At 46.8% G+C, this 12,262-nt stretch overlaps 1 protein-coding gene across 2 annotated transcripts in view; it reads right to left on the reverse strand.

Moving 5' to 3' along the window:
• Positions 1 to 12,262, reverse strand: part of IGDCC4 (immunoglobulin superfamily DCC subclass member 4) — a 78,042-nt gene that overhangs the window by 46,415 nt on the left and 19,365 nt on the right. The window contains exons 2-4 of one of the 2 annotated variants that reach the window (XM_081838739.1): positions 8,110 to 8,445; positions 2,028 to 2,142; positions 776 to 909 (exon numbers count right to left, since the gene is read on the reverse strand). In XM_081838739.1, the coding sequence (XP_081694865.1) occupies positions 776 to 909; positions 2,028 to 2,142; positions 8,110 to 8,445 (585 nt within the window). Of the gene's footprint in view, positions 1 to 775; positions 910 to 2,027; positions 2,170 to 8,109; positions 8,446 to 12,262 lie in introns of both variants that reach the window. The other variant, XM_081838738.1, reaches the window with a different exon arrangement.

Consider the following 12,262-nt stretch of genomic DNA (forward strand, 5'->3'; position numbering starts at 1 on the left):
CATAAAGTTCCTCAGCACTGCCCTAGTGACTCTCCTAGCACCATCCTAGGAGTTGGTCCCCATTCCCCTCCTCACTATAACCCTATCTGGTAGTGGCAGGGATTGTTAATTGCAGGTGGCAGCATTTAAAAAAAAAAACACAAAAAACTGCAGGCAAAATGCAAAGTCAAGTGACTGTATCTGCCATGATCTTTATTTTCCCACAATGCCTCTGGGCCCCAATGTAGCATTACTTAAGGGATGACACTGGAAGGGATGTAAAAGATTGTGGTGGTTGCAGACACCCAGCTCAGAGTTACTCTTATTGGTAAAGGTAAAGGGACCCCTGACCATTAGGTCCAGTCACGGGACCTCTTGGGTTGCAGCGCTCATCTTGCTTTATGGGCCGAGGGAGCCGACATACAGCTTCCGGGTCATGTGGCCAGCATGACTGAGCCGCTTCTGGCGAACCAGAGCAGCACACGGAAACGCCGTTTACCTTCCCGCCAGAGCGGTACCTATTTATCTACTTGCACTTTGACGTGCTTTCGAACTGCTAGGTTGGCAGGAGCAGGGACCGAGCAACGGGACCTCACCCCATTGTGGGGATTCAAACCACTGACCTTCTGATCAGCAAGTCCTAGGCTCTGTGGTTTAACTCACAGCGCCACCCGCGTCCTAACTCTTATTGGTGCTGGGCCATAAAAAAAGGATGGAAGAAAGAATCAAATGTCACTAAGGCTGACAGATCTAGATATTAAAAGAACAGAGAAGATTTAGCTCATATAACCCCTACCTTTCGAGATGCTGAGAACTGCTCCAGAGCTGTAGCGTTGCCCTGCCCAGTTGGTTGCCACACAATGGTACATTCCAGCATCGCTCTCCTGCACGTCTATGATCTGGAGGACCCCGTTGGGGAGTTCAATGAACCTGTGGGAATCAAAGGACAGGGGGATATATAGTTATATAGTTATATAGTTATATAGATATATAGATATATAGATATATAGATAGACTGCCATGCTAGGTCGAGCCAATACATCAGCCACATAGTACAGCTCATGGGGCTGATTCACATGCACGTGTAACAATGCGTTATCTCTCGGTGTTATGGGGGTGGGAATGTCAGGATCTGTCAGAGCAGGAGGACCTCCAAGACAGGGGAAAGCACAGAGAGTGGGGAGAGAGAGAGAGTCCCACACTGTTTTGGCTGGACACCTCTGTGCTGGAGTGGGAGTTGGCTGGGCCAGATCCTGCGTTGCTTCCCGGGGTTACCAAAGATGCAGCTGGTCAATTAGTAGAGCTGGCTAGGTTGGGGGTGGAAAGAGGGTTGAAGAGTTGGGCTCAGGATGTGCCACCCCTTGCGCCCTAGAACCACACAGGGCCTGGATAGCTCGGTTGGTTAGATCATAGTGCTGATAATGCCAAGGTTGTAAGTTCGATCCCTCTATGGGACAGCTGCTTATTCCTGCCTTGCAGGGGGTAGACTAAATGAGCCTCAGGGTCCCTTCCAATTCTACTATTATGTGCTTCTGGTCCTGCCCTGCACCCCTCTCTTTAAAAGCAGGTGCGGCCTCTCAACTGTTATTGCTTAGGAACATAGGAAGCTGCCTTATACTGCATCATATCATTGGTCCAGCTAGTGTTGCCTACACTGGCTTGCAGCAGTTCTCCAGGATTTCAGGAAGGGGGTTTCTCCCAGCCCCACCTGGAGATGCAGCCAAGGACTGAACCTTCATCCAAAGCAGACGTTCCATTACTAAGCTTTAGCCCTTCCCCAACCATTGGGATAACATCTTCTGGACTGTTAACATTTTTTAGGACCCAGATTATTGATGTGATTTTAGGTTGCTTTAAACTGTTTCTATCAGTTTCCTTACTGTTGTAACCCACCCTGAGACCTTAGGGTGAAAGGCAGGTCATAATTGCCAGTAAGGATAATATTTGTATTTGGACTGAAGAATGATCCATATTGCCAATGTGAGCTGATGTCTCCAAAAAACAGTCTTTTTATCCACCTGGAAGCTACACACTCCAGCCCAGCTCACCTGGCCTCTGAAGGCACAGCCACATGGTCCTTCTCCCAGGTGATCACTGGAGGAGGCAGCCCTTTGATCCGACACTCAAAACGGGCCATCCCATTTTCTTTCACCGCCTGGGACTCTGGATGTTGAAAAAATTGAGACAAAGCTGGAGGTGGGAGGTCGAGGGTGGCAGTGGAAGAGAGGCAGGAAAGGGGGCAGAGAAACAGGAGAAGTTTTAGTTCCTTACAATTTCTCTCTTCTTCAGTTATATCAAAGCTCATGAGAGCACTTGGGAGGGGTTTTCCCCCCCAAAGGACGAAATAATACTAAAAAGTGCCAGCCATGCTGTTTATTTACCAACAAATGTGTTCAATTGTGCACATAAGTAAAAGTGGCAAAATTTTGTATTTTAAAACAGTGGAGGGAGTTTTGTGTTTGGATCAAGGATGGGGTCTTGGGTTAGGTACCAAACTGGTTTTTAACAAATCTGATCAATGACCCTTTAAGCTTTCAGCCTCCAGCTGGTTTTGGGCTACAGTCCCCATCATCCCTGACCACTGGTCCTGCTAGGTAGGGATGATGGGATTTGTAGTCCAAAAACAGCTGGAGACCCAAGTTTGGGAAACCCTGGTTAAAACATTCATTTTATTAGAACCAAGAGGGTACTTTAATCATCAACATGTTTTGATGCACATATGTTTGATGCCACATATGCGAATCACGCACAAAAACCAAAATTATGGAATCGTTATTGTGCAACAAGATTAATTTTTTTGGGGGGGGGATTAAGTTTCTGTATCTGAATCTAAAATCCAGGGATGGCGAATCTGTGGTCCCCCAAGTGTCATTGGACTCCATTTCCTATCATCCACAGCCAGGATAACCAGGGATCATGGGAGTTGTAGTCCAACAACATCTGGAGCACCATGGGTTCCTAGTCACCGCTAGAGTCCTTCACAGGTGCTTTAGAGCGCAGGTAGACAGATAAGATATGGAGAAGGCACTCTTAGTTGCCTGCAGCAAGCAAAGTGGAGTCCCGGGCAGTCCTGGATAGTGATTTTGGCTACTAATGGCTGCTTCCGTTAGTATTCCTGCAGTTGGTGGCCTGCAGGACAGAGGAAATTCTTTGCTATGCTACTTGGTTTGCCCATGACTGGGGCAAAAGTACAGGGAAGGCAATCCCCCTCACTCCTGCCCTTGCTAAGAAAGGAGAAAGGCAAACTGCCACCTACAGAATAGTGTTTGGTTTCAGAAACAACTGGGCAATATTTGATCACAGTCAACAGATGACAAATTAGGCAATATTTGACCAGGCAGGCTGGCCAGGCACAATGCACACTTGGATCTCTTAACTGGCCACTGGGTGATGTTGCTCAACCACCTCTCTTTCAGCCTAATCTACCTTGCAGGGTTGTTGTAAGGATTAGGGGTGCTTGAAGGGTTCATTCTTCCTGAATTCCCATATGAACTGATCTGATCTACCACTCCTGGATGAATGTGCAGGTGCGAATACTGCCACCCTCCACACTTCTTCCTAAATGTTGTAATGCAGTTTTCAGCTTTAAAAAAGTGCCTGAAGGCATATAATGTGTGTATTTTAGGATAAAATATGTTTAGAAATGCATACTCTGGGAGAAAGGAGTGTGTATTTTCATAGAATTGTCGAGCTGGAAGGATCCCTGAGGGTCACTTTATAAGAAAATACATTCAAAAATTCAGATTAATATGGAACTGAACGGACTCACAAATGATCGTGTGTGAAACTGGCAAAGAGCAGAAACAAGTGATCTATCCACCTCTAGTGACAATAAAATGGGACAACTTCCCTGTACTCCTTGCAGCCCTGAGCTGATTATAGAGGAAAAGCCAGGTAGGATAATTAAATATTATTTTAACAATTAATCATACATGTCTTATTTCTCATCAAGATCACATGAACAGTACACACTAAAACCCAATTTGCGCATCATAACAGGTGTCAACATGACTCCCCTTCCTTGGCTCAGCTGAAAGTGTGAACAGATATGCTTCCAGAGAGAGAGGGAAAGGAATTTCTAACCCTCCCGAATGGCTTCTAGAGACCACGTTCTTTCGTCCAAAGGCCAAGAGGCAAGGCCCGAGAGGGAGGGTGAGCCCATCTAAGAGCCAGTTCTGCCTCTGCAGCCTGAATGGCAAACAAGGACAGAAGAGGGAAGATCTGTGCTCAAGGAAAAGTTGGAGCAATTGCTGGATAATTTCCTCTAAGTTTTACTCCATTGATTCCATAGTGGCCAACTGGGGCCAACAAAGAAAGATCTGAGCGTTATTATTCATATGTAACATAGAAAACTCCCTTCTGCCAAATTTGACCCCTGGTCTAGCCCACAGGAGCATAGGAAGCTGCCTTATACTGAACCAGACCATTCACTATCCAGTTCAGTATCATTGACACTGATTGACAATGATGCTCAAGGGTTTCAGGGGACAGGTGCTGCCAAGGATTGAACCTGGGACACAAAATAGATGCTCTACCACTGAGCTGTGGCCCTTCCCAGAATTGGCTGTGTTTGGAGGTAACACTAATCCATAGTTTAGCATTATGTGAACAGACTGGTGAGCTCTCCCTCCCTTTGACACAGCCACAAGGAGATCAGAAGCTGTCATCCCCATTTTCAACAAACTGCAATGTTTATTCTTAACCATGGTTCAGAGAAACCAGCCAACTTCAAACCACGGTTTCTGATCCCGGCTCTTTCCCCTAAACTGCAGTCAAGACTAAACACTGTTCTGAGTTTGCAAATGTCAGCAAATCATGGTTAGCGAAAAACAGAAGCAGACACTTCCCATCTCCTTGACGTAACCTCAGTGGAGAAGGGAAAGGGAGCTTGTGAGCCCAAGGCCCATGCACTACCATGACCTGTTTATCCAGAACTGATCTGGACACAGAGGCTGCAGAGGCACCAGAAGAGGAGCCAGGTCTGGGTCAGGACTCAGAGCTGACGGCGGAAAGCATAAAGACCACTGTGAGTTGGCAAGAACTCCCAGAGCAACTCCCAGGTAACCAATGCTGATAGGGCCAGAGCCTGGACCCTCAAGGACACCTTCTCCTAAGCCAGAAGAAGCAAGATGCTTCCCATTGCACATCAACATCATCCCAGCAGTGCTGAGAGTGCGCTAGGACAGAGGCTGTGGAAGGGAGGAGCATTGGTTGCCTGGGACAAAGTCTGGAGGAGGAAGTCCACAGACAGAGACATAAAAGGTCTCAGCCTGATCACAACATTTATCAGAGTAATTTTCTCACTTGGAGCTGTCCATGGTCCAGCAACACTGGACCAGCTTTGGTGCTTTCCCCATGGGTTCTGGAAATCGACCGAAACAGGACATGCATGTGATGCTAAACCAGTTAGGGTTATGTCAGAGCCCAACCACTGACTCCTGAAGTGGCTGTCTAGGGTCTCATCAGAAAGCTTTTCCATCCTGCTGTTTTGAGAGCTGGAGATTTGGATTTGGGGCTTTATACTTTCCGAGTCTGTGCTCTACCATCCAGCTAGGGGTCATCCCAAACAAAGGTGTGCCCCAGGGAATGGGCCAGTCTGGGAATTGGGCCACTCCCTCCCAAAGAATCATGTCCATTGTACAATAAAGCCTGTTCAATTTTTCTCCTCACTCTGCCCCATGGGCATCAATGCCAAGGTCTTGGTGGGGAAGTGGAACTACATTGCTTTGTAGTCGGGAGCCTCCAGCCTATGGGCTTTGCAAGGCCCACCTGGTTTCCCCCACCGATTGAGCACCTGATACCATTCATGTTGTCAGGTGTGGAACAGGTAAAGATGCAGGTCAGCCCAAAGGGGCCGTGCTGTGCAAATGGCTTTGCAAGCTCTGGCAACCAGCTGATTGTCATGGGTTGAAGAGCTGCTCAGCGAATGGATGGGCCTTGCAAAGTGCTGTGCAAGGCCTGGCAATCAGCTGATTGCTGCCTGGTGCTTAGCACTCTGCTGACCATCAGTGCCTTTCAGGCTGTGCCTTGCCTGCATGGATTGATTTCAAACTGTGCAGGCAAATACAGGGCAGCCCTACCTGGAGATGCCTAGAATTCAACCTCAGACCTTGTGCATGCAAAGCAAAGGCCCTGATGCTGAGTCCTTCCCCCCAAAAAACATGAAAAGCTGCCTTACTGGTCTATCTAGATCAATACTGGGAGCAGATCTGCATGGTTTCAGGACAGGATGCTGGAAGTCCTTCCCACCTGCCCTGGAAATGCTGGATGAACCTGGACCTTCTGCCTGCACCTTCTGCTGCTGAGCTGTGGCCCTTCCCCTGGAATGGAGGAAGTTGCCATAAACACAGTCTTGTCCACCTATGCGGAGTATTGTCAACACTGACTGGTAAACAATCTGCAAGGTCTTCCCCAACCCTAAGTGGAGACATCAGGGACTGAACCTATATCAAAAGGGACTTTACAAAGAACATGCTCCACCTCTTAGCTACGGCCCCTGGAACAGAAGAAGCTACCCTACACCAAAGCCAGACCCTTGGTACATCTACACTGATTGGCAGCAGCCCTACAGGGACATTCCCAGGCATATTAGGAGATAACAGGGATTGAACTTGGGTCTTTCTGCAAGCCAAGCAGGTGCTCTACCGCTGAGCTATGGCCTCTCCCCAACACAGGAAGCTGCCTCAAACCAGGTGAGAATATTTGCCCACTGAGCTGGGTCTTGAACCTGGGACCTTCTGCATGCAAAATGCGGGGCCATTCTCCATATATTTTATTATATACACCTCCGCAGACACTAATGATATATTGCCAAATATTAATCAGCCCTCCCTACCCCCAGCATGAGGAATGAACCCTTCTGCGTGTAAACAAGTCCTTTGATCGAACACAACATTACGTCCCACTTGCTGCAAGATGGATTTCTCTGGGATCCTTCCTGCGCTCACACAGGCTGAATGCTAAATGGAGCACACAAAGAGCTCATGGTCAAAACAACCCAGCAGGTGACTTTCATCCATCACAATGGGCATATTTCCCCCTCTCGTTCAGAAGATACTGAGCGGCACCAGGAGCGAAAGCTCATCAGGGAGATTTCCTGCCTCTTTGCATGAGCCATCAAATAATCTTTAGGAGCCATGCAGCCTTTTTAGATGACTCAAAGTCCTTTATGGACTTTTTCTTTCTTTTTCCCCACCTCCATTACAACGACCCTACAAGGCAGGTCAATGTTACTCTCTCAATATTGCAGATATTGCCCTACATCCAGAATTTCCCAGACATATCCAGGATTCATCTGTCAGAAATAGGGTCCGGGCAGAATTTCTGAAGATCAATAAAAATGCATATGGCAACCCATGTCGGAAGTGTTGATTTTTTGGCTAATTTCCTTTAAAAAATAGCTCAAAAATTTGGCCAAACAACAACAACTTGGCCAAAAGAAGCTCATCAACTTTTTTGTCTGGATTTTCACTTTTTGAAATACGGCAACCCTAAGATAGGAAGGTTGGGGCAGAGAAAAAGAGAGAGAGGTTTGCCAAAGAACACTGAGTGAAGTCTGTGGCAGAGGCAAGGTTCAAACAAGATATTCCCTGGTTCATCAGTGACTGGGATTTAATTTTAACTGGCAATGCTTATTTAAATTTATTTATCTATATACTGACCCCTCTCACAAAACATCAAGTACAGCGATGTTTGCATTAAAAAAACACACCTTTAAAACCAATACAAAACAATCATAAAAATGTCTTGCCTACCCCATTTCTTTTTTTTAAGAAAACAGTAAATAAAACTTGCTTCTTTCTCTTGTTTTAAGAAAGAGCTACTTAAATACTCTTTAAATCTCAGTCAGGGAAACTTTTAAAAGATTCCCTGAATGGGATTCATCAATGAGAGGGCTTTCATTTTTACTGGCATTGCTTATTTCAATTTATTTATCTATATTCTGAGCCCTCTCACAAAACATTAAGTACTGTGGTGTTAAAAACAACACCCCTTTAAAAGCAATACAGAACTTGCCTACTTGAAATTGTTTTTAGAAAACAGTAAATAAAACCTGCTTCTTCCCCTTGTTTTCAGAAGGAGTTGTTTTTAATGCTAAAAGGAGGTGGGCACAAAAACCCGGATACTCACTCGGCGCACGAAGTACAACGGTCTGGCCAGCGACTGAGCCGAAAGATCCATGGGAAACGCAGGAGTAATTTCCCTCTGCGCTGGACCCTCCTGGGAAGGTTCCCTCCGCTGAAGGTGACACCCCTGGTGACGAAATGAGCAAAGATCCATTGGGGAGGAGGCGGAAGTTGTCCTTTTCTGCTAGTGGGAGCCCATTCTTCTTCCAGGTAATGTTGAGGAGCTCCTCAACGGGAGCCAAGTTGCAGCGCAGCTCCAGGGTTTGGTTTGGCTCTAAGGTCACTCGGCTTGGGCCCGGGCCGCAGGTCAGCTCCAGAGAAGGCCTTGGAGATGGTTCCCCTGCAGCAAAGCAAAACAGAAGGTTGGTTTGTTGGAGGAACTACGGTAGGACTCCTTTAAAATTATTTCATTTATTTATGCAACTTTTCTATTGTTGTTGTTTTGACAAATCATGGTCATATCAACCACAGGAATATAACAACAACAATACAAACTCTCCAACATTACAGTGGTACCTCGGATTAAGTACTTAATTCGTTCCGGAGGTCCGTTCTTAACCTGAAACTGTTCTTAACATGAAGCACCACTTTAGCTAATGGGGCCTCCTGCTGCCGCCACGCCACTGCTGCACGATTTCTGTTCTCATCCTGAAGCAAAGTTCTTAACCCGAGGTACTATTTCTGGGTTAGCAGAGTCTGTAACCTGAAGTATCTGTAACCTGAAGCGTATGTAACCCAAGGTACCACTTTACTCTGATAACAACCACCACCACTTCTACTACAACTACATTTATAAACAACAACAACAACATTTATGCCCCACCCATCTGACTGTGTTGCCCCAGCCACTCTGGGCAGCTTCCAACATACCGTATATAAAAACAATTAAACATTAAACATTTTAAAACTTCCCTATACAGGGATACCTTCAGATGTCTTCTAAAGGCTGCATAGTTACTTATCTCCTTGGCTCTGGGTTTGAATAACTCCATACCCTCCAACATTTTTCTGATGAAAATAGGGACATCCTAAGGAAAAGGACATTCTGGGATCAAATCAGAAACTGGGATGGCTTCTGTAAATCCGGGACTGTCCCTGGAAAATAGGGACACTTGGAGGGTCTGACAATTTCACACACTAATACAACTATTTATTTGTTACATTTCTATCCTGCCTTTTCTCCAAGGAGCTCAAGGCTGCGTACGTGGTTCTCTCCCCCCCCCCCCCATTTTATCCCCACAACAACCGTCTGAGGTAGGTTAGGCCGAAAGAGAGAGAGGGGGACAGGCCTTAAGGCCACCTAGTGAGTGTCATGGCTGAGTGAGAGTCAGAACCCGGCCCTTCCTACTAGTCTGTGCACCCAAAGTTGACATCATGATTGACAAAAAGGGCAGGACAACCAACATATAATAACAACAAGCGCTGATGTTTGGTGGTTTCTTGAGCATGTGCAGAGAGAGCCTGACGTGGGCCACACTAACCTCCAAAGTGCCCACTTGCAAGAGAGCCACAGCATTTTCTGAAAGCGTTTGGCCATTATCTGCAAATGTCCTTGAGAAACACGGTGGCCAACATGAATTTGCACGGCTATCTCAGCCTCCTCCGTGAGGAAACCCTCCGCAAGCCAGCTTCTTTTACAACCCTGCGCCAAATAATTTTGTTACCATTCCAACTGAAAATGTTTCCTGGTTCCATAACAAGTTTATCAGCACGGGCTGGGAACCACATGGCTGGGTGCCCAGTGCCTATCGCAGATTAATTTTATAGCTATTCAAGCACCCAATTAAACCTTCTGCTACCTACAGATGATAAAAAGGGCCACCTTTCTCAGGGGGGGGGTGGAGAAGAGCTCACTCCAGAGCGTGCAATTAACTGCAGCGATGCCCAACATTAACACAGTTAAATTGCATTCTTCAAAGACATGCAAAGAAAGCTGGAAAAAAATTGCATTCTTGGCAAGTGAAATGGCTAAATGGTCAGTTAATTTAATTCACCCTCCTTCCTCAGCCTGCAATCCATCACAGCGGCCATTATTTCAGAGGTGAGTGTTGCGATCTTCTTGCTGCAGACTTTTGATGTGATAAGCTGCGCTGCACTTCTTCACAAAAAAATCCTTACCCTCTTTCTGCCCCATCCCTAGAATCTATTCCATCTGATCACAAAGGTCTAAAACAAACATAGGCAGTATGGTGTAGCGGTCAGAGTGCTAGACTAGGAGGATCTGGGAGTTGTTGTTTAGTCATTTAGTTGTGTCCGACTCTTCGTGACCCCCTGGACCAGAGCACGCCAGGCACTCCTGTCTTCCACTGCCTCCCGCAGTTTGGTCAAACTCATGCTGGTAGCTTCGAGAATACTGTCCAACCATCTCGTCTTCTGTTGTCCCCTTCTCCTTGTGCCCTCCATCTTTCCCAACATCAGGGTCTTTTCCAGGGAGTATTCTCTTCTCATCAGGTGGCCAAAGTATTGGAGCCTCAGTTTCAGGATCTGTCCTTCCAGTGAGCACTCAGGGCTGATTTCCTTAAGAATGGATAGGTTTGATCTTCTTGCGGTCCATGGGACTCTCAAGAGTCTCCTCCAGCACCAGAATTCAAAAGCATCAATTCTTCGGCGATCAGCCTTCTTTATGGTCCAGCTCTCACTTCCATACATCACTACTGGGAAAACCATTGCTTTGACTATACGGTCCTTTGTTGGCAAGGTGAGGTCTCTGCTTTAGGAGGACCTGGGAGACCAGGATTCAAATCCCCACTCAGACCTTGGACCGCCAGTCACCATCTCTCAGCCTGTCCTACGTCGCAGGGCTGTTGTGAAGACGAAATTAGGAGTGGGAGAACGACAAATGCCACTGTGAGCACCTTGAAGGAAGATGGGGGTATAAATGGGTGGTCTTGGACCAGTTCCATTTGTTCTGCCTAACCTACCTGACAGGGTCCTTGTGGTATATAAATCCAATAAATAAAAAAATGGGGGGAAATCTTTTTCTGTGTTGCAGGGGGTTGTACTAGATTACCCTTAGAAATCCCTTCCAACTGTACAATTGACCTGCATATATGTAAAGGCATCCAATGTATATAAAAGCTGACTAATCCGTGCTCCTCGCAGTGCTTGCAAAATCCAGCACCAAGGCATTCTTCTGCAGCTGAGAGAAGCAACCCACCGAGCCTGGAATATCTACTCAGCAAAAAGGAACAAAAAAGAGGGCAGAGACTAAGCAGGCCCCCTCAGACACTTTGCACTCCACAGAAAGCAGAAGCAGAAGGGCTGGCTAGCCTGTCCTCCTTCCAACACTGACATCACTTTCCAGTCCTTGGCACCAGTCAAGGAGTTTTCCTGGACAGCTCCTGCTGCTACTGCGCAGGCAGGTCCCTCTCGCTGGGCCTGGATGCCAGCCAGCCAGCCAGCCAGCCAGCCAGCTCCATTCCTGCTTCTGAGCATGTCAGCCTCCCTGGAGAAAACCACGTATGTGCACCTTGCAGAACCCAACAACAAACGCCTCTGGAACAAGAGGAGTTTTTCAGAAAGCAGAAGGGAAACAGCCCAGCTAAAGGAGGAGGCGAGCACAGGGGACCGTTTTAACGCTAGGAGAAATTTCAGCACAAGTGCAGAGCACAAGCAGTGTTAGAAATTCAAGATACATAAGCTAGGTGCCAAAGGCTCCTTAAACCAGGGTTATAGTCTCCAAAACAGAAGGCCTAGTTGCCATTTTTGAGCCAGACAATGCGACTTTTTGCTTCCCGAAATTCATTCTGATTGTGCAGATAAAATATAACGGATAGAATTATAAAGGATGTGTTGCTCGTGTGTGAAAACAGTCAATAGCCAAGCATCCCCAGGCATGCACTTCCAGATGGTGGAGATGTCAGGCATCATCCTGCCACCCAGGCATCTTCACTTGGGTGCAAGTGGCCTGATTTTGAACACTGAGCACAAGCTCAGCCTACAGGAGGTCCCAGGTTGAGTCCTGCTTAGAGACGGATGAGGCAGCAAGGATGGAACAGGAAAGATCTCCTCTGGTAGCTGGAACAGCCAGAGTAAGACACACTTAGATGGACCAGTAGCTTGTCTCAATAGGACAGTTTCATACATTCAACCACTTGGAAAGTTAATTTCCTGTGCTGTCGTGAGCAGTTGCCTTATAACAAGCCATGGTATCTACC

Source organism: Podarcis erhardii (genome assembly GCF_964252035.2).
Source record: "Podarcis erhardii genome assembly, chromosome: 14".
Lineage (NCBI taxonomy): Eukaryota > Metazoa > Chordata > Lepidosauria > Squamata > Lacertidae > Podarcis > Podarcis erhardii.